Consider the following 21,876-nt stretch of genomic DNA (forward strand, 5'->3'; position numbering starts at 1 on the left):
CTCTTTCTGTATCAAGCCGCTTTTTAATTTTTTTCTAGATTTATACATGTACAAACATTCATCTGTTACCGAGATAGTCCAGGATAGGCCCCATAGAAAATTGACCAAACCTTGTTTTTTTTATATATACAATATTTTTTGATGGTTTCTTGTCAATTCGAGGGTGCTGATTACCAATCTGAATGATGCCACTCGTGTAACCTCGAGCATTTTCCGCAAATTGGCAAAATCCAATATGGCCGCCAAAATATACAAATTACCCATGAAACTCATAAAATTGTCCGCACATTGGCTATGAAATGCATGAATTTGTGTGGCAGGAGTGAAATACAATCTTAAAAAATAATTTTTGACAAAATATTTTTCTTCCTGATATTCAAAATGGCCGCCATAGGCCATTGTATACACTATCATGTACAATATGAATAGGGAAAACGAATTTTCACAAAAATGAGCACTAAACTGCAAAAATCGCGATGTATGAACGAAGTAATATATGCAAATCATCATTACTAATGAGATATATTATTTATTATGTCAAATATGGGAACATTGCTGTATTTCGATATCTAAGATAGCCGCGTCTGGCCCAATTAAATAGTATTATGTACAGTGGCAATTGCCGGGGCCAAAACAAATGAGAAGATTGAGCATTAAAATGCATATCATTAAGATAAACGAGTGGAATACTGACTAAAAACACAATTGTAAATATGCCATTTATGTGGTAAATGCTGTATTTTGAAATTCAAAATGGCCGCCATAGCCCCTATATTCATCATGTACAATGCGAATAGAGGCACACGAGTAAGAAACATGAAATGCGTGTAATTGTGATCTATGAGTAAAATATTGTCTGACAACATGTTTTATAGCAAGACATATCATTTCTTTTGTCATGCATGAAATAAATGCTGTATTATGAAATTCAAAATAGCCCCTATAGGCCCAAACAATATTATCTACAATGTGAATTGGGACATATAATTTTGTAAGAATTTGGATTTGCTTGACCATATAATCCTGTTGTAGGAGTAAAACGTTGTTTGAAAACATTTTTTTAATCATCGCATTTCTTCTTTCATATGGGTGATAAATACTGTATTTTGACATTCAAAATAACCTCTACAAGCCCTAACTAAATTATGTAACATGCGAACAGGGAAACTAATTTTCACAAGAGTGAGAATCATAAAATGCATATAACTGTGACGTACGGGTAAAGATATTGTCTTAAACATTATTTCTAACTAAATACATCACATATGGGTCGTGGACATGGTTGAGGTAATAAATGCTGTACTTTGAAATCCAAAATGGCTGCCATAGGTCCTAAAATCATTGTGTACATACATTGTAACATGGGACATCATAATTTTGACAGAATTTGGCTTTGCTTGACTCTAAATATTGCATACAATTGTGAATTGTGATGTAAAGGTGAATTATTGTCTAAAACCATGGTTTGTAACTAGATATATCATAATGTTGTGTAATTAAGGTAAATAAATGCTGCATTTTTAAATTGAAAATGGCCACCATAGGCACTTATCGTGTAATATACAATTTGGGTGCAGACATATGATGTTCACAAAAAGAGCATATGACAGCCATTTTGAATGTTGAAATACAGTATTTATCACCTAAATTACATAAGATATGATATATTTTGTTATAAATCATGTTTTCAGACAACAGTCCACTCATATATCACCATTTGATCAAGCAAAGCCAAATTCTGTTCAAATGATTTGTTCCCATTCATATTGTGTATAATACCGTAAGGGATTGTAGCGGCCATTTTGACTTAAAAATAACCGTATTTATTACCTAACTGGCAGAATAAATTATATATCTTAATAGAAATTATACTTTCAGACAATATTTTACTCAGAGATCACTAATACCTGCATTTATGGTGTTCACTCCTGTGAATATTCGTTTCCCACTTTGCATTGTACATATTACGGTTACTGTCGATGGCGGCCATTTTGAAAGTTGAAATACAGTATTTACCACAAACTTGAAACCTGAATGATATTTTCGTTAGAAAATACGTTTTTAGACAGTATCCAATTAATTTATCACATTTATATGCATTTTAGCGCTCACTCTTGTGATTTCTTTTCTCCCGTTTCTCATTGTGTATAATACTTTTAGGACCTTTGGCAGCCATTTTGAATATTAGATTACAACATTCACCACATACATGGCATATTAATAATATATTTCATTAATAATAATGTTGTTAGTCAGTATTCCAACTGTTTAATCTTAATAATAAGCATTTTAGTGATCACTCTTGAGAATTTTTGGTCCCCATTGCCACTGTACGCAATACTGTTTGGGCCAGTGGCGGCTATTTCAGACATCAAAATAATTACGGTAATTTTCCCATATATGACATTAAAAATGATATATCTCGTTAATAATGATGATTTGCATATATTACTTCGTTCATACATCGCGATTTTTTTGCAGTTTAGTGCTCATTGTTGTGAAAATTAGTTTTCCCTATTCATATTGTACACGATAGTGTATGCAATGACCTATGGCGGCCATTTTGAATATCAGGGGGAAAAAATGTCAAAAATTCTTTTTTAAGATTGAATTTCACTCCTGCCACACAATTCCATGCATTTCACAACCAACGTGCGGACAATTTTATGATTTTCAAGGGTAATTTGCATATTTTGACGGCCATATTGGATTTTGCCAATTTGCGGAAAATTCTCAAGTTTACACTAGTGGCATCATTCAAATTCGTAATCAGCACCCTCTAATTGACAAGAAACCATCAAAAAATAATGTATATATATATATATATATATAAAAAAACAAGGTTATGCCTCTTCTATCCTGGACTAAGATACATTCAAAAAACATACATGACATAGGAAACAAGAATACTTAATATAAAATATATAGAGAGAAAGTAAATCAAGATATTGATCAAATTAGTTTTGCTCGCTTAAGATACTTAAGCCTGCAATTCTGGATTATGTACTGTCTAGCATCGAAGTTACTTCAAATATCTTATCCATGTTAACAGGACCATTCTTAAAACACGTATGATTAGGCCTATTATGAGAAGGCCATGTATTCATAAGGTTAAACATTTAGGCCAGTGTAATGATATCATACAAATATACGTACTGTGGGCCTATGATATCTAAATTGAATGAATATTCATTTCAGGCATAGCAGCTTCATCACGTTCAACGTTGATATTTTGTTGTAAGTATTGCAAGTGACTTTTTGTCAAAATGTTTAAATTTTGAGAATATTGACAGACTTCGACTGTAGAGATATTCAGAGCCATATCAACAACGAAAATTTAAAGCATAGTCATTATGAATATTGATTCAAGTACGGCTTTTTTACTCAGTGGCCAAGCGAATTCATCCACCTACGAAAAATATGTGTAATGAGAAAACAAAACATGTAAATCTGAATAACTGCTGTACATATTAATGCTCTAAGGAGCTCAAAAGAAAAGGCATAAAAAGCAACAATAAAGCTGGAAAGATTTATGTCATTATAATAATGAAAACAAACGCTTTATACAATATTATTTAGCATGCCCTGCGACTCTCATGGCTGAAAGTTTTGTGATAAATCACAAATGCAAATGGATATAGGCCTCTTTCCTGTTAACAAACCTTATTTTTACTTCGTTTTTTACACCTAAATACTGGAATTCGGTGTAATTTTTCAAGTAAATAAAAAGTCTTTGAATAATAATTACCATACATTATGTTTCGACAAACATGTAAATACAATGTATACCATGGTTGATAAAAACGTCTTAAAAAATATAATCATGAAAGAATAATTATTCATTATGGCTCGCTTTCATTATGATTCTTATTTCCCTTTCTGTATCAAGCCTTTTTTTATTTTTTTTTCTAGATTTATACATGTACAATACATTCATCTGTTACCGAGATACATATATACAACATACATGACACAGGAAACAAGAATACTTAATATACAAAATATATAGAGAAAGTAAATCAAGATATTGCTTAAATTAGTTTTGTTCGCTAAAAAACCTAAGCCTAAAAGTCTGCTTAAATTCTGGACTTGAAATACTGTACTTTCTTGCATCGAAGTTACTGCACATATCTTATTCATGTTAACAGGACCATGCTGAAAACACGTATGAATAGAATTATTATGAGAAGGCCATGTATTCATACGGTTAAACATTTAGGTCAGTATAATGATATCATACAAATAAAAGTACTGTTGGCCTATATATCACATATTTACATTTTTACATATTAAAATGAATATGCATTTCAGGCATAGCAGCTTCCTCACGTTCAACGTTGATATTTTTTTGTAAGTATTGCAAGTGACTTTTTTTTCAAAATGTTTAAACTTTGCGAATATTAACAGAATTTGACTGTAAAGATATCCTGAGCCATTAATAACGGAAATTTAAAGTATAGTCATTATGAATATTGATTTACATATGGCTCTTTTACTCAATGGCCATGCGAATTCATCCACCTTCTACGAAAAAAATGTGTAATGAGAAAACAAAACATTTAAATCTGAATAATTGCTGTACGCATTAATGCTCTTATGAGCCCAAAAGATAATGCATTAAAAACAACAATAAAGCTGGAATGGTTTATGTTCATCATAATCATTGAAAACAAATGCTGTATACTATATAAATAGTGTACAAACTATTGTACAATATACTGGATTATATGTACGACAAATATAAAATTATCCCGAGTGCAGGTTTATTTCACCGAGGCCGAAGGCCGAGGTGAAATAGGCTTGCACGAGGGATAATTTTATATTTGGAGTTCATATAGTCCAGTAATATTGTATGATAGAACGTTCACTATTTATTATAGTAAATAGATCCCTTAATCTAAGCCCCCCATCATGGATTTTGCCATCCAAAAATCGAAAATTATATTGTACATATGTACAATATAACTTTTTGAAGGGAGGTCACGTGGTACAAATCCAGCCAATCACAGCTCGTATTTTACTACCACTATTTACTATAATATTATATTGCATGCCCTGCCACTCTCATGACTGAAAGTTTTGTGAGAAGTCACCATTGCATATGGATATAGGCCTCGTTCCTATTAACAAACCTTATTGTTATTTCGTTTTTTTTTTACACCTAAATACTGAAATTCTGTTTAATTTTTCAAGTAAATAAAATGTCTGTGATAATAATTGCCAGACATTATGTTGATACATGGTTGATGAAACGTGAAAAAAAATCATATAAGATTAATTATGCATTATGACTCGCTTTCATTCCCTATACTTCTTATTTCTCTTTCTGTATCAAGCCTTTTTTAAATATTTTTTTTCTAGATTTACACATGTACAAAACATTCAGCTGTTACCGAGATACATTCAAACGACATACATGACATAGGAAACAAGAATACCTAATAAACAAACTATATAGAGAAAATATATCAAGATATTGATTAAGTTAGTTTTGTTCGAGAAGATACTTAAGCCTAAAATTCTGCTGAAATTGTGGATTTGAAATGCTGTATTTTCTAGCATCGAAGTCACTGCGCATATCTTTTCCATGTTAACAGGACCATGCTGAAAACACGTAGAATATGCCTATCATGAGAAGGCCATGTATTCATAAGGTTAAACATTTAGGCCAGTATAATGATTTCATACAAATAAAAGTACTGTTGGCCTATATATCAAATATTTACATTGTTGCATATTAAAATGAATATGCATTTCAGGCATAGCAGCTTCATCACGTTCAACGCTGATATTTTGTTGTAAGTATTGCAAGTGACTTTTTTTTCAAAATGTTTAAACTTTGCGAATATGAACAGACTATGACTGTAAAGATATCCTGAGCCATTAATAACGGAAGTTTAAAGTATGCTCATTATGAATATTGATATAAATATGTCTTTTTTACTCAATAGCCATGCGAATTCATCCATCTTCTGCGAAAAATATGTGTAATGAGAAAACAAAACATTCAAATCTGAATAACTGCTATACACATTAATGCTCTTATGAGCTCAAAAGAAAAGGCATAAAATAAAAAACAGAAAGAAAGCTAGAAAGATTTATGTCATCATAATAATCATTGAAAACAAACGCTTTATACATTATTATTTTGCATGCCCTGCAACTCTCATGACTGAAAGTTTGTGAGAAGTCACAATTGCTTATGGATATAGGCTTCGTTCCTGATAGCAAACCTTAATGTTATTTCGTTTTTTACATCTAAATACTACAATTCTGTTTAATTTTCCAAGTAAATAAGATATTTTTTAAATAATAATTGTCATACATTATGTTATCTACAAACATGTAATTACAATGTATAGGCCTACTATGGTTCATGAAACGTCTTAAAAATAATAATGAAAGATTAATTATTCATTATGGCTCGCTTTCATTGTGATTCTTATTTCCCTTTCTGTATCAAGCCTTTTTTTAAACAAGTTATTTTTCTAGATTTATACATGTACAAAACATTTATCTGTTACCGAAATACATTCATACAACATACATGACATATGAAAAAAAGAATGCCTACTATACAAGATATATAGAGAAAGTAAATCAAGATATTGATTAAATTAGTTTTGTTCGCTAGGATACTTAAGCCTAAAATTCTGCTTAAATTATGCATTTGAAACGCTGTAGTTTCTAGCATCGAATTTACTGCACACATCTCATTCATGTTTACATGACCATGCTGAAAACACGTATTAAAAGTACATATGCCTATTATGAGAAGGCTATGTATTCATAAGGTTAAACATTTATTCCAGTGTAATGATATCATACAAATAAAAGTACTGTGGGCCTATAATATTGACATTTTGATACATATTAAAACGAATATGCATTTCAGGCATAGCAGCTTCATCTCGTTCAAAGTTCATATTTTATTGTAGTGCAAGTGACTTTTTTGTCAAAGTGTTTAAAAAAAATGTTGCGAATATTAACAGACTTTGACTGTAAAGATATCCAGATCCATTCACAACGGAAATTTAAAGTATGCTCATTACAAATATTGATTCAAGTATGGCTTTTTTACTCAGTTGCCAAGCAAATTCATCCCCTTCTACGAAAAATATGTCTAATGAGAAAACAAAACATTTAAATCTGGATAACTGCTGTACGCATTAATGCTCTTATGAGCCCAAAAGATAAGGCATAAAAAGAAACAATAAAGCTGAAATGGTTTATGTCATCATAATAATCATTGAAAACAAACGCTTTATGCAATATTCTTTTGCATTCCCTTCGACCTTCGCGACCGAAAGTTTTGTGAGAAGTCACAACTGCATAAGGATCTAGGCCTCGTTTCTCTTAAAAAACCTTATTGTTATTTCGATTTGTTAACACCTGAATACTGGAATTCAGTTTAATCTTTTAAGCAAATAATGTCTTTGAATAATAATTGCCATACATTATGTTGATACATGGTTGATGAAACGTCTAAAAAATAATCATATAAGATTACTTATTCAATTATGACTCGCTTTCATTCCCTATACTTCTTATTTCACTTTCTGTATCAAGCCATTTTTAAATAAAAATGTTTCTCGATATATACATGTACAAAACATTGATCTGTTACCGAGATACATTCATCATGTTCATACAACATACATGACATATGAAAAAAAAGAATGCCTACTATACAAAATATATAGAGAAAGTAATTTAAGATATTGATGAAATTAGTTTTGTTCGCTTAGATACTTAAGCCTAAATTATGCATTTAAAATGATGTAGTTTCCAGCATCGAAGTTTCTGCACACATCCCATTCATGTTAACAGGACCATGCTGAAAACACGAATCAAAAGTACATATGCCTAGTATGAGAGGCCATGTATTCATAAGGTGAAAAAATTTTAGCCAGTGTAATGATATGATACAAAATAAGTACTGTAGGCCTATACTATGACATTAAATATTTACATTTGCAAACATTAAAAAGGAACAGAATGCTCAGTAGTGAGCATATTATTTACTAACAAGCTATACTTACCTATACCATCTCATCAAATTGCTATTCGTTACCCTGACTCGAATAGCCACCGGTAAAAAACTCCCCGAAAGAGGCTAACTGCAATCAGATAGCCTGGGAAACCCGTCACAGGACGAGACCCATAAAACCCCCTCGCCACATATAAGCCTCCTCTTTCGTTGCCAAGGAGGGGCGAGGTCTGCTGGGGAGGACGGGAGGGGAGCTATAGGTAAGTATAGCTTGTTAGTAAATAATATGCTCACTACTGAGCATTCTGATTTACTACACTGCGCTATACTTACCTATACCATCTCATCAAATTGCTAGAATAGCACGGAAAAACTGGAGGAGGGGCAGAAACGAGACCCTTTCCAGACAAGTAGGCAAAACAATGATAAAGAAACTGATTTACTATAAAATGGAGTAGTCTCCCAACTGGAGAAGCTACTCTTGTAATAAAGGGATAAGAATCATCAACCACGTTAATGAAATATATCAACTGGAAATAGCCTAGGAAAAATAGGACAAGACAAGAACCGCCAAGGCAAAACCTGTGTCTTGGCTATTACATCAAATAAGTAATAAGATACAAGATATTGAATAGGTCCAATAGGATGCCTGGAGGATCTCCTCCAAAGAGGTACCCTGAAAAGTGCCCAAGATGCTGCTATGCCCCGTGAATCGTGGGCTCTAAAGGATCCTGATAAAATGGCATTTTCTCCATCTGACCTGATCCCCTGCACTAACCTTCGAGAAATTGTAATTGGATTAACAGGGCTGTGAGGTTCTATTGAACTAATGAACAGTTGGTGGGAAGTGCGAATGTACTTTAATCAATGTACCACTTTAAGGCACGTACGGGACAACATAACCTATCTTCGGAAACTGACGAGAGACTGTAAAATCACATTGTTCACCCCAGGACTTGAACCTGGGACTCCAAGGACGCTAGTCAAGTGCGTTATCCATTCAGCCATGATATCCCCCTAATGGTTGGAAGAACATCACAGGATTTAGGGGTTTCTATTTCTTAGCTAGGAAATCAGGTCTAGGGATCAAGCGGACTCTGTCCTTCTCCCAACGAATATGACCCGGTCTCACCGTGGTGTATGAAGCAAACTACGTCTTAGACTTGAAGCTATAGTCAACAAGAAGGCTGTCTTAATGGAAAGATCAAGGGAGCAATTATGGGTTTAAAGGGGAATTTGGCTAGGGCACCGAAGGACTCTTGGCAGGTTCCAATTGGGGAAGAGTCTTCGGCTGGGAGGAATCTGTAAAGAAGAAGGATCTTGTTAGTCTGGTAAGGACAGCTGAATTGAGGTAGTTTCCCTATTATAGAAGCCTAAATGAATGGCTGCTATGGTTGACCAGTAACCCCTTATAAAAGAGACTGATAAACCTTCATCAAATAATAAAGGAAATAAATCTGCTATCTGACTTAAAGAGGCAGAAATTGGATCAATTTGTAAACTGCCACACCATCTGAAGTATCTCTGGAGTCTAGAATCATGAGTGTTCTAATTATGATGTATATTCATGCATTCATTGTTTTCTTAAAATTTCAATGAGCTTCTCTTGTTTACAAATGACATTATGCAAATTTCCTGTAGAAAAAATTTTACGACACTGATGGATTTCAATATAGTTACGATGAATTGGACGATTGATTGGATCAATCGTAACTCTTTGTAAGACAGGGCCCTGGTTTGAGAACAAACCTGTCATATCATAAGATATAACCTTTCTGGTGGAATCCCTAACAAATCTAGAATTGTCTTTTCTATCCTTTTCAAATAGTTATTTTGGATGGAGACCTCTTTACACAGCACTTGCTCAACCCTTTTGATAGTTGTTGGATTGCTGCAAGGTCCATAGGGACTATTTGATATCATACGAGGGCTTCATGATCAAACCAATGACATTTGCATATTAATGAATATCGTACAGATGATGTGGAGCGTTGTGGCCCTGTGGATTAGTCTTCCAACTTAGTAACAGAGGGTCGTGGGCTCATATCCCAGTCATGGCATAATTTTTTTTTTTCACCTTGCGCAGCACTCAATCCAAGAGAGATGAATGGGTACCTGGCAGGACTTTATTCCTCGAAAACCCAGGGTAATAATATCCAGGTCTTTGGACATAATGTGATATGTGCTAAACAAGAACTGATTTATTATCATTAACCAATTCCTGATGAAAGTTGCAGGCAAAATATATGAGATACCATATTGGCCTTCAATATGATGTAGGCAAAAAATTGACCACCCCTTGTACACTTTCAGAACCAGTTAGTTGGATCAGTTGGCAGAATGTACTTCTCACAAACAGGTGTGGGGGGTATTTGCTACCACCCTGTTCGGCGTTCAACATTTAGAGTATAGAGCCTCATCGGTCTGGAGCTGCACAGTGGCTGCCGGGCTCACAATAAATTGGGTAAAAAGAATTATGGAATATTTCTAAACTCAGATTTCTATTACGAACATTAAAATATTATCTTAATCACAATCCCTGATTGAGAACTCTGGGATTGTATGGGAATCTTTATCATTGGAACACACAGTAGATTTATGTCATAAATATTTCCAAGGAGAAGCTGATATCATTGTGGCAAGTGTGGTAGAAACTGATGGACAATAGCAGCAATTCTTAAGGGTTCACCACCCTCAGGCCTTGGTTTGAGATCTCAAGACTGTCTGAGCATCCAAAGACCACTCCATAAACCACATCTAGAAGTTACTTCTGTCATTGCTTTATAAGCCAAAAATAGTGTAGATATATACCTCAGATGCCACAAAATTATCAAGAATATTACTAGGTCTACATTCTATACAAGTGAACGCAACTTTGTAAGTAACCCAAGTTTGGCAAGTTTTACCATTATGCCTGTATGATTTGCCTGGTATGATTTTGACAACCTCATCCATCACCACTATTTCCTCCTTTCTATGTTCTTCTGATATGAAAGGGTAGTGTTTTTTTTTTGGCACATGAACACCTCAATATTACATATTGCTGTGGACTTGGAACAGATTTCAAATAATGAAAAGTAAAGGCAAAGAAATAGTCTTCTCCCTACTGCTTGTGGGGAAGGGTTAGTGTTAGATTGTCATAAGTCCTGGTTATGAGTGGGGGCCCTGAATTTGGTGCATTGAAAGAACGCCTGGCGGCCCCGTCCCCCACCATGAGGATTCCTATGACTTTCCCAGCGGCCCCTTTCATTCCTGGCGTCGCTACCAGAGCGAGGGAAGAGGGGGATGACCCTTTAAGTTCATTATAGGTCTAGGGTATGGAGCTAGAGCTAGCGTATGGAGGTCTCTGGTCTGGCCCTGGACTAGGGCCTGGCGGACTAGGTCTACTCGAGGAGAGCTAATAAAATGTCTTGTCAGCTGTGGTGTTGGCTGAAAAAGACTTGTGCAATACTTCTTGAAAGTGTCCATAAACAAGTCCTTACCTTCGCAAGGAAGCTTATTGAGAATGAGAAGTCCAGCTCAGTAGCTGCCCCTTTCTCAATCATCTTGAGAGCATCTAGTCTTTAGCCCTCCTTGCCCTTGTGCATAGCAGTGTTGATTGCTGCTTGCTCATACTGGAGATCAGCGATTTTGTGACTCTAGCAAAAAGTTCTTGTCATTGGTAGAGACTCAGTCCAAGCCGCTCAGCTTCACTACGAGCGGATATCAGATACTCCTAGTACATCGCGAAAACCATACCGCTCCGGGCGGCCACGTCCAGCGCTGCAACTGTAAGCTGATAGTCGGCTGAGTGGTAACCAGTGCCGCGGCGAGGGTTACGGCCCGATCTAGTCTTCCTCGCTCCCGCATCCCCGACACGGAAAGCAACGTCCGGGGCCGAAGGGATGCACAAAAAATCCTCAAAGTCTTGAGCGGCAAACCGATAAAGTTCGAGACTTCTTTACTGATGGGTATAAGCCGAGAGTGTTGCTTATCTGGGAGCGGACGTCCCGAAAGCAGGATCTATATACGGAACGTCCATCTTGATCGCAGACGGACGAGTTCAGGCGGAAGATTGACTTCTCTCTCGCTCAGCTCATTATTCGCTACGTACGTATACGCTACTGGTATACTGTTTTCGGCCCGAAGATGAGGGCAGTATTTAAAAGGCATGTTCCCACTAGTCGGAGTATCGCGTTTGAGTAAGCCAGAACTCTCTCGTACCCCTAATGGTGAATCTCTTCGATCGAATCCCATTTGCTGGGCAGCTTTCAGGGAATGCAAGGAGCTGCTACACTGTTAGAAAATTTATCCTTAAAATAAAAGAAGTTCCTGCAGCAGAGTCTCGAGAACACCTGTAATCTTAGCGAATTGCGTAATCTTACAGGAAATTGGTATTTGGTGTATGGAAACTTACATATTTCCTTGAATAAAACACCCTTTTTCCCCTTTTTAAACAGACCTGTTCTGTTGAATTGCAGAAAAGTTCCTGTTTAATGAATTTACAGAATGATTCTGTTATTGCTTTCTGCATAATCTTCTGTTTATTTTCTGTAAAATCACGTTTTTTTTTTTTTTTTACAGTGTATAAGAATTTGATGGGGGGAAAACGCCCCCAATCTCTTCTAATGAATTGGGTCGGTGGTAATCGAATTCCGAATCAGATTCTCCCACGATGGATACCTATTACCTACGGCTAGTACGAGGCGAGTTATCATTAGCCCCAACTCCGCGATCTGTATGAGGCGATCTAGGCCTCTCTCTCTACGTCTAGAGCATTGAATTATGGTCTAGAATGAGTCGAGTTTTCATTAGCTCATTGTCTCGGGCGGCTCGGGGTCGGGATGGGTCGATTGCAGCACCCGATGGGGGAGGATCGCCTGCAAGGCTTCCAAGATCCAACTACTACAATTGTTAATAATTTCTCTTAATTATTATTATTTTAAACCGCATGTACGTAGAATAGATCTTAATTCCACAGCACTGTATGAACTCCTGCACAATTCTACAAGTACGATGATACACCAACCTGGTGGACTGTACTATAGATAACTGATGATGACCCGTCTCGGCGGGGTCTGGCAATGAATGGACTGACCGGTCACAATCCCGGGCCAGTCGAAGCTTCTTATAAAATATAGGGGTTGTAGTGGGTCGTTAACTCGAGCCTGATTGTCATTAGAACACGAGTGGTCATCGCGAGGCCTCTTCTTGCCCGCCCTATACTCTTTGATGAGGAGTTACCCCGATCGGAAGGAGTGTAAACAGCCTCTTCCGATTTATCCGTACCCTTGTCTACCTCCCGCCGAAGGGGCTGGGTGTCTGATTGTGTAGTGTCATTAGCCGGCGTTGTCTTGGCCGGGTTATAAGTGTTAGACTTCTTATTCTTCGGCTTTATCTTGGCCGCCTTATCATCGTGCTGTTATTATTTCTCGGCTTTGTCTTGACCGAGATAATGGCCCTCGGCTTTATCTTGACCGAGTTGATCTCCCCTTTTTATTGAGATCTTTAGGGTTGGAAAATAATAATGTTTATTTCAGTTATTTCTTCAGACATCGTGATTCATAAAAAAAAATGCGCGGTGGCTAAACGTTTCGAGTGTACTCAACGACGTCGCGGTAACGAAAGAGGAGGCTTATATGTGGCGAGGGGTTTTATGGGTCTCGTCCTGTGACGGGTTTCCCAGGCTATCTGATTGCAGTTAGCCTCTTTCGGGGAGTTTTTTACCGGTGGCTATTCGAGTCAGGGTAACGAATAGCAATTTGATGAGATGGTATAGGTAAGTATAGCGCAGTGTAGTAAATTATGCACTTCAGGCATAGCAGCTACATCACGTTCAACGTTGATATTCTATTGAAAGAATTACAAGTGACTTTTTTCAAAAATTTTAACTTTGCGAATGTGGACAGACTTTGAGTGTAAAAAATATGCAGAGCCATTATCAACAACGGAAATATCAAGTATAGTTTTTATGACTATTCAGTGGCGAATCCAGAGGGGGCGCCCCCCCCCCCATTTTCGCCGGATTTTTTTTTTTTTTTTGATGGTTAATTTACTGGATTGGTACAATGTAGTCAATTTCAAGGGCTAGATCTAGTCAAAACTATATTTTAACTTACGCTCATGGCCTTTGTGTTCGCACAAATGCACCTCTGTCATACTGTATTGCAATATGTAAATATCCGGAATTCCAGGGCGCGCAAGTCGATTGGTTGGAAAGTTGCACCACTTGTAATCGGGAGTTGCAGTGCAGTGACCAGTGTGAAGATGTTGGATTGGATATCATTTTGTCCCGAAATTTTGTGTTTTTTGTAACATGCGTTTGTCCGTCTTTATGGCAAATACATGTAAATTGTAAGTAACAGTTCGCGAGAGAAAGTGTCCGATGCGAATGATATGTCTATCCCCGAGATTATTCTTCACTCAAAGATGAAGCCCTATATCGGGCCACGTGCGCAGCATTATCATTCTGCCTTGGTCATGTACGTTTTCACTGAAATGAGTCAGTATGTGTCTTTTATTCATGAAGTTACAGTGATTTAAGTGTGCATTTTTCTTCTAAAGGTGCTCTCAAAATACGACTTTTGGACATGATTTTTTGAAAAAGTCCTTGCCGTGGGAGGGGGGATCCCCCTCCCACACCCTCCCCCCGCTCGGTCGCTTCGCTCCCTCGCCGCTGGCGCCCCCCTCCCCTATTTCAAAATCCTGGATCCGCCCCTGCTATTGATTTACGAATGGCTGTTTATTTTTCTATACGAAGGTAGAGAATGTAAATGTTAGGAATGTAAAATTTACAGTGCGACAGTGCTTCTACATTTTTCTTTAGATATAAACCTATAAAGGAAGATGTTTTGCTTCGTGAAGATTTCATTGCCCATTATTTGGAGAACAAGGCGTCAGAAAATGAACTAATTACTAATTAATGAACTATTTTTTGTCAAAGAGGATTTCAGCTTCATGTCTTAACCCAGCGGCATCTAGAGCAAGTTTGAGTTTCTCGACCTGCTCACTGGGTCGGACACACCGTCTCCAGTCCATTAGCATTTCTATAAGAGCCGATCTTGAGACACTACGGGCCGAGGATTCGGTTCTGACCAGGTATTTCTTCACTGATGAGTAAGAGAAACCAAGTTTGTAGCCCAGTTCCCGAGCATCCTTATTGTCACAAAGTCCTACTAGATCCGACAACACCTCTAGCATGTAGTCTGATGCAAATCTCTGTCTGTCTCGCCTGCAAGATAGGAAGTGATGACGAAACATTTTAAAAGTTAAGAATAAGGATTAATCTAGTTCTAATCATACTCCAAATTTGGTCAACTGATAATTAGAAATAGTTCCTACATTCTCAATTCATGGTTTTAAGATGAGTCAAGATTGGCGGTGGATATTGTCACAACCCGAACACTGAGATTAGTTTGAAGAGTTCGAGAAGATTTGAATCTAAATCATTAACCACCGTTGATCTCAATTTTTGATGAAACCCTGTCATGATTAGAAATATAAGAATGATGTATTGTATACGTACGTGGGGGAGATTGCATAGTCTGGTTGAGCTGGCAAGAGAAGAGAAAGTGAGAATCCAAAAATAAAACGAACGAAAATAAAGAAAAGAATAACTTTAACGTACGTATGAATGAATTACAACCTAATTTGAAAGCTTTCTGATCTGTATTAGGGGCGGCATGCAAATTAGCGTGATGTCATATTTCTTTCTCAATTGAATTAGCGGGGAATTATAGATTTTCCTTTTTCTCTCTTTTCCTTCATTTTGGGGTTCCCTGCATTCTTATCTTCCAATACTTGAAAAACAATAAGGGGGATGTCACAGATGATTTTATGAGCATTTTTTTTTAATACTAATTTCACTTTTGTTTGCTATGCATCTGTAGGGCTACAAGTGGAACGCCTCTTGCAGTCTCGCAAGTATTACGCGAGTCAATATAGCATCAGTGCTGACTTTGAAAATTACTAAAATGAATAACTATTCACAAAACCACAATTCATATAATACTGTGATCAATTACTAAGTTCATTGATTTTAAAAGACATTCAACGGTGACCGTGTTAATGTTTCAAATGTTATTAGTATTTCATTTTGCTGAAACCCTTGCTCGATTACGGCTTCATGGACATCTGCAAAACCTTGAGATTTTTCTTACCTTCTTTCAATATTGTAAATTGATGTTGTGCGAGCGTTGATGCACCCTGGTCAATATGCAGACATGCTTTAAACTTTTTGTCATTTGCAGTAGAGGGCGATAGATCAAATGTGCTTGAATGACATCCTCCACCGAGTAGGCAGTGAACAGGAACCTTTATCAAGTAATGTTTTGACATAATTATGCCATGTATGCGATGATTATGTAGTGATGAATCCCATACCCGACCATAACGCATTTGCACATATAACTTTGGGCTTCGTTTATTTTGTCTTTATTTTCTACTTTATTGATTGTTGCTCTTTGAATAAACATATATATATTGATTTTTTTTGTTCATAAATTGGGAGGAAGCAATTGTACACCGAAACACACATACATACAATTTACTTTCATTTTCTCAGTAACGTTGTACCTGTGATGCTCTTTTTTTTAAATAAAATCCATATGCACATCTGGTTTTATTATGAAATAAAATTTATCAAACAGTCAATCATTTTGAAATTGATCTCAGTAATAAATGTTGTTCAAAATAACTTTAGGCTGCTTACCCTTATATAAAAGGCGTTATCTGAGTCATACAGAAACAAAAGCTTAATGTCATCTTCTGATGATTCAATATTGAATTTTATAACAGCCGTGGCTTGGTAGGATAGTTTTGAAAAGGTCTCGTGACGTTTGCTGACGGCCTGAGGAGAAATATGGTTTTAAAATATGGCTTAACTTCAATTGCATGTATCATGTACTTTCGAAGGAAAATTATTTCGAATTAATTACTTACATTTGAAGCTTTTCTAAAAGGCAAATCACAGTAAATATATATGATATTTAACAAATTTATTCCGAAAAAATAATGCTTTTTTGCCAACCAAGTTTTAGGAAAAACAAAACAAATTTTGGACATCCTTCGTCTTCACAGAAACAACTAGAAAGAGTGTGTCAGAAAAAAATCCCATCAGTTTAAAATTGTCTTGTCTAAAGTATAAAGATTTAATTATTGATTTATTGATATGTCCTGATCATAATTAATATATGAAGAGTTCACTTGCAAAAGGGTTTAGGTCCTTTTCAGTTTGGTTGCAAAAGGGGTTAGGTCCACACAGATTTTTTTTTTTTAAGAATATTTAAAAAGTATGAAAACAGGTAGATTTCTTTTATACCCAATTTTATGTTATCTTGGGAGGGTATCATGAAAATTTAGTTTCGCATCAGAATATTGCAATATGGGAGAACTTAAAAAAAAATGATTTTCTTGGAGTAGACCTAACCCATTTTGCAACCAAACTCTTGAAGAGCCCATTTGTCAAAAGGGGTTAGGTCCATTTTTCATAGATATTATTCTTTTGTCTCAAAACCTCTAAATTTTTAGTCGCTGAAATAATACCAAAGAAAATTTGAAATTCAAATGAAAACGTGAATAAATGTGGCAAAGAAAATTCATTGTTTTAATCAAGAGAGATTGGATTCATTTAAGTTTTCTTGCAAAAGGGGTTAGGTCCACAATGATATTTTTTGTAAAATATATAGAAAAAAAATTGAAGATTTCTTTTATACCCTATTTTATGTTCACATGATAGGGTAGTACATCATGACAATTTAGTTTCTCAGAAGAATATTGCACTAAGTGAGAACAAAAAACATGGATTTTCTCGGAATGGTCCAAAGTGGACCTAACCCCTTTTGCAACCAAGCTCTTCATTTATCTCTATGGTCCTGATAGAGTTATTCTCCCAGTTTATTTTGGCACCATGTTCATATGGATCTTTTCATGCATAAGTGACTGCGAAACAATCTTCAGACAGAAAATGGTAAAATCTCAGTTGTGCTATTAATGGGCGGCTTGCACGCATAAAGACACATTCGCCATGCAACATCTGTACTTGCAAACCCACACATAACTCATCACCTCTCTCGCACACGCGATCATAATCACCCACACCCTAACACGCGTACGCACTGCCTAAACATTTCATCAATACTTCATTTAGCAGTGTTTACATTTCCCCATTACACATTATCTACATTCCAGTGGATATGTCTTTCGTTGATCAACTATGAACAACTGTCAATTTGCTTATACCCAATTTCAAAGCCTGATTTCGAAGCACAATTACTGCAATTGAGCCCTTCACAAGTGTGTGGATGATGGCTTGTGCGCGTGTGTGTGTGCGTGAGGGAAAGGTGATGATAATAATAATAATATAGAGTATAAAAGCGCCAAATCCCCATTGATTATGTGCTCAAGGCGCTGTAAAATATACTTGGCATATTATTATTACCCCGGATGTAGCTGAGCGGCCATATAGGCGCTAAAGCATTCAAGGACTAAATCCTACCGGGTACCCATTCACCTCACTTGGGTCGAGTGCAGCACAATGTGGATACATTTTTTGCTGAAGGAAATTGTGCCATGGCTGGGATTCGAACCCACAACCATCTGTTTCAAAGTCCGAAGACTAATTCACTGGGCCACAACGCTCCACATGCTGTTTGTGTGGGTGTGGGTGTCGAATGGCTGGTTGGCGTCTTTCTGCGTGCAGACAACCTTTTCACATCCCATCTTCATTCACCCAGCAGCCTGACGCTAAATTAGATTTTACCATTTTCTGAAGATTGTCTCTTGGTTATCTGTCAAAAAAATCACATTAATAATATATGTAAGGTGATATCTAGAAATGTTGGTGTAACAAACAAACTCAAAATGTGTATTCCCCTGTAACATTCTTAAGTCTTTATATTCAACATTAGTTTTACCCCACTTGAATTACGGAATACTCGCCTAGGGAAACAGTGCAACATATATGTTAAATAAAGTATAACCCTTACAAAAAAAAGCTATGCGGATCATAATTCAGGTTGATTTTAGACACCATACAGACGGTCTTTTTCACTCAAACAATATTTTAAAAAATTACGATATTTATCGATTAAATCTTGAGATTCTCATGTATCAGTGTAACAACCAAGGGTTACCCTCCATTTTTAACAACATATTTCGAGTCAATAATGAAATTCACCACTACCCAACTAGACAAGTCAATTTGTATCACCTGCCAAGGATTCGTACAGCATTTACACAGAACACTTTTATATTTACTGCCCCCAAATTTTGGAATTCCCTTCCCCTCAATACGAAAGAGAGCTTAAGTTTGGGTACAGTTAAACTTAAAGTTAAAAAATCACTACTTGCCCCCTACTCACAACAAACCTCTTCGATTACTTGATAATCATACAGATCCCACCGACCCCTTTCCCCACTCCCTTTTCCTTATTTGTATTTTCCTTATCATTATTTGTATCGTATTCTTTCTCCTTGTCCCCCATCCATTGTTCTGTTTTTTTTCATTCATGACCATGCATTTGTTTATTTTCCACACTTTCAGCGATTTTCCTACTATTTACGTTCCTTTGATTCGAAAGATCATTTACCAAGTTCACATTATATTACGTTCTTTACATTATTTACGCATTCGAGAGATCAGCGTCCAACAAGCCAACCTTCTCAGCTGGTCTCTCTTTTCATTTCACCCCTTTCTTTTTTTAACATACACAAGAATACACATGCTTTTAAGAATGTTAAGTATTATAAAATGATGATATAAGTATCGCATTTTGTTCATATAATTTACATTACCCATTTTTGCAAATGTAAGGTCGTTACTTTTGTTCATTTTTGTAAATGTATTTATGTATTTTTTACTTTTATGTGAAAAATGGAAAGAAATTAAAAAAATCAATAAATTCAATCTAAAAGCGACCTAAAATTACTCCTTGACGTAAGCATTTATTAGGATAAGATCATTATTCATGAAAATATTGACAGAATATCGGCTAGTTCGCCACCGTTGGCGCCCGTTCTTAAGCATCTGAATTTCTCAACAAGCATCACGATATCCTTATTTTGCAAGCAGATATAATCATACAAAATGTGAGTTAAATGTGGTTCTGACCGATTCTGTAGCATTTTGCCGTTAATCTGATATAAGTGTCTTGTCTTTTGAATTTGGGTTTTTGTTTAAATCTTCACAAAACTTTGGTCCGTGAAGTTAGGCCACACTTTTCCAGAACGGATTTCCAGTACAGTGCGCATTCGTCGATCGGAATAAAATTTTGAGATCTCGATACCGGCAAAATCCCTTGAACTACTTCACATTCTCGTCAATAATTTTGTGGTTTACAATCTTGCCCTAAATTTGATAGTTATGATTTCGATTGTTTTTTTTTGTAAATGTGAATATTTTTAAACAAATTTTAGCCTAATGAATAATTTCAAAGGGTCTGCGAACTTTACGACAAAAGAAAAATTTATGAGCCTTCTCCAAATTATTCACTCGTCTAATGTGAAAAAAGCGGAGTATACTGTTCTGGCTTTACAACGTAACCTTTATTAATGTAGGCCTAAAAACGACGCAATTATTTTTATCATGGTTAAGCATAGCTGTTTTAAGTTTTCGATTTTCGTATTTTTTTCAAGCCTATCTTGTAAATACTGTAAATGTAAAAGTGCTATTTTTTCACTTTAATCACAATGATAATATGGACCACAATCTTGATAGAGTGCTGTATAGCTCTTCACATTGTCGGCGGAAGCCAACAATTTTAGGAGGGGACAACCAAAATTTTTTTGACAAGCAAAAAAACAAAGTTCTCAACCAGGACGTAGGCAAATAAACTGACAAGCAAAAAAAAAAAAAAAAAAAAAAAAAAAAAGGTCATCAACATCAAATTTAGGGGGGACACGTCCCCCCTGTCCCCCCGCTTCCGCCGCCTATGGCTCTTCATGGTGTGAACTTTGCAAATTTTTAGAGAATCGCACTAAAAAGAGATTGAATCCACCCTTGAAATCTCACTCCAAAAGGACAGGTACCGAGCCCCTCTCATTGCGAGAGGAGATAAGATCTCTTGTATTGGAGTGTAAGAAAAATGCAGAATAGTAATACATACTGTGCGGTATCCGTTGTAGGGGTGAGCTACGAGAACATGGAGTGTTGGTTTATTTGAAGAGTAAGTAAGAGACATCTCACAGGTGAATCGAACACCATGAATATATGTTGATGACAATGTAAATAGTTGAAGATGACGTGTTGAGAAGGTAATCTTTTCTTGAGAGATCTGGAAACCACTCGGTGTTTGAGAAGAGAATACTCTGCGACCAAATTTTCCTGAGGATGTAATGAATTAATAACATAAGTCTTAGACTCATATTGCCACCTCCACTGGCTATATTTTCAGAAAATGTAAATGTCATGCAATTGCTGTATTCGTAATGTGTCTAAATGGGAAACGACATGTAGGAAGAAAAAGACAGAAAGAATCAATATAATAATATATTTACCTGGTTCTAATTTGGCATAAAGTTTAATTCGCACCCCATCTTTATCTATTTTGCATCCGTCTGAAGTGATGCAGCAAGGAAGGGAAATAGAAGCTGGTCTGAGGAGTTCTTGAAAGAAGGAACATTGGATGATTGGTGATATGAGAACCTCTCCATTTCCCAAAGGAATTTTCGATAAACTTCGTCTCGAAACGGTGAGAGTAACAACTGATCTCATTCCTTTTGGGATCGCTCCCGGAGGGAAGGATATTCTGATGTCAGGATCATCTAGCTTCAGTTCTCCGCCATCATGATCAACTAACCCATGCGAAAAAGAATCCAGGAAGCCTGGGTGATGTTCCATTGCTACAAGGAATAAACACAATGCGAAACGGAAACACTTTTACATGTATTTGAAATTTGACAATTGGAAG

The 21,876-nt window shown here is 36.2% G+C and overlaps 1 protein-coding gene and 1 long non-coding RNA gene across 2 annotated transcripts; both read right to left on the reverse strand.

Annotated features, from left to right (window-relative positions):
- Positions 1–10,478: 10,478 nt before the first annotated feature.
- On the reverse strand, positions 10,479–12,461 carry LOC121413302. The gene is made up of 2 exons (XR_005969726.1): positions 12,432–12,461; positions 10,479–12,313 (listed from the first exon to the last, which is right to left on the reverse strand). It is a non-coding gene; the product is annotated as an uncharacterized LOC121413302 (long non-coding RNA).
- A 2,435-nt stretch (positions 12,462–14,896) lies between these two features.
- Positions 14,897–21,802, reverse strand: LOC121412455. Its single transcript, XM_041605265.1, has 6 exons — positions 21,464–21,802; positions 21,073–21,290; positions 16,680–16,817; positions 16,129–16,282; positions 15,495–15,522; positions 14,897–15,200 (listed from the first exon to the last, which is right to left on the reverse strand). Exons 1-6 carry the CDS (start codon positions 21,678–21,680, stop codon positions 14,897–14,899), a joined length of 1,059 nt encoding a protein of 352 aa, XP_041461199.1. The 5' UTR covers positions 21,681–21,802.
- Between the last annotated feature and the right edge of the window lie 74 nt (positions 21,803–21,876).

Source organism: Lytechinus variegatus, chromosome 4 (genome assembly GCF_018143015.1).
Source record: "Lytechinus variegatus isolate NC3 chromosome 4, Lvar_3.0, whole genome shotgun sequence".
Lineage (NCBI taxonomy): Eukaryota > Metazoa > Echinodermata > Echinoidea > Temnopleuroida > Toxopneustidae > Lytechinus > Lytechinus variegatus.

Coding starts and splice junctions, on each gene's coding strand:
- LOC121412455 (XM_041605265.1), bottom strand. CDS start 21,680: ATGAGATCAGTTGTTACTCTCACCGTTTCGAGACGAAGTTTATCGAAA. Junction 16,818..21,072: donor CCTACAACGGATACCGCACA/GTATGTATTACT, acceptor ATTTCTCCTCAG/GCCGTCAGCAAACGTCACGA. Junction 15,523..16,128: donor ATTTACAATATTGAAAGAAG/GTAAGAAAAATC, acceptor TTCTCTTGCCAG/CTCAACCAGACTATGCAATC.